Source organism: Mus caroli, chromosome 11, assembly GCF_900094665.2.
Source record: "Mus caroli chromosome 11, CAROLI_EIJ_v1.1, whole genome shotgun sequence".
Lineage (NCBI taxonomy): Eukaryota > Metazoa > Chordata > Mammalia > Rodentia > Muridae > Mus > Mus caroli.
The window spans coordinates 45,871,899-45,872,877 of record NC_034580.1 but is presented as its reverse complement, the minus strand read 5'-3'; the positions used below and the strand labels follow the sequence as shown (position 1 = coordinate 45,872,877).

Sequence of the window (979 nt, the reverse complement as noted above, 5' to 3'; positions counted from 1 at the left end):
TTTAAGCCTAAGGCGGGTGCCATTTTCCTACCAGCGGATAAACTAGATGTTCCTCATCAGAAGCCGGCAAGAGCAAATCAGAGGGGTTGGCTCTGGAGTCCTGTAAAAGCCCCGAGGTATTGTGGGAGTGAGCATCTGACAGGCTGGGCAGGATCACCTTAAACCAATTACAACTAGTTATCCCAGAGTTTCTTGTCTGTGAAATGAGCTCCTCAGAAGAAGCCCCTTTCAGAGATGGCAAATCCCTGCTTTTATGAAAACGAGCATCTGCCATCTTGAAATAAAATACAACCACAAGCATTTGGTATTAGTCACAGGAAAAGTTGTGCATGAATTCTATACCAATCTGTGCATCGGTTTTTCCAGAAAGATGAACAAGTGCATGATGTCCAGGAATCCTCTCAGGTACTAAGATCTGAGCATTATCTTCCTTAGGGCTCCTTTCATATCCTGATTCCTCAGGCTGTAGATGAAGGGATTGACCAATGGAGTCACCACTGTAAAGATGACGGTGGCCACCGTGTCCTGCAGAGAATATGAGGATGAAGGACGCATGTAGACACCCAGGATCGCCCCATAGAAGAGGGAGACCACAGTGAGATGAGACCCACACGTCGACAGGGCTTTCCTTATCCCACGGGCAGAGGGTATCTTCAGGACCTTAGAGAAGATGTAAACATAGGAAACAATAATGCATGAAAACGGTGTCAGGAATATCACTCCACCCACAGTGAAGACCATCAGGTCATTGATGAAGGTGTCAGAACAAGAGAGCTTGAGGATAGGGTAAGGGTCACAGAAGAAGTGGTGCACTGCATTGTGGGAACAGAAGGTGAGTCGAACCATGAGGAGAGTATGCAAGAGAGCATGCAGGTTTGTGATGACCCATGATATGGCCACCAGGAGGACACAGAGTCTGGGCCTCATCATCATGGTGTAGTGGAGAGGGTGACAGATGGCCACATAGCGGTCATAGGCC

At 47.8% G+C, this 979-nt stretch overlaps 1 protein-coding gene across 1 annotated transcript in view; it reads right to left on the bottom strand.

Moving 5' to 3' along the window:
• Positions 1-408: 408 nt before the first annotated feature.
• Positions 409-979, bottom strand: part of LOC110306173 (olfactory receptor 1468-like) — a 910-nt gene continuing 339 nt past the window's right edge. The window contains 1 exon segment of the mRNA XM_021178378.1: positions 409-979. This exon segment is cut by the window's right edge and continues 96 nt beyond it. Within this exon segment, the coding sequence (XP_021034037.1) occupies positions 409-979 (571 nt within the window).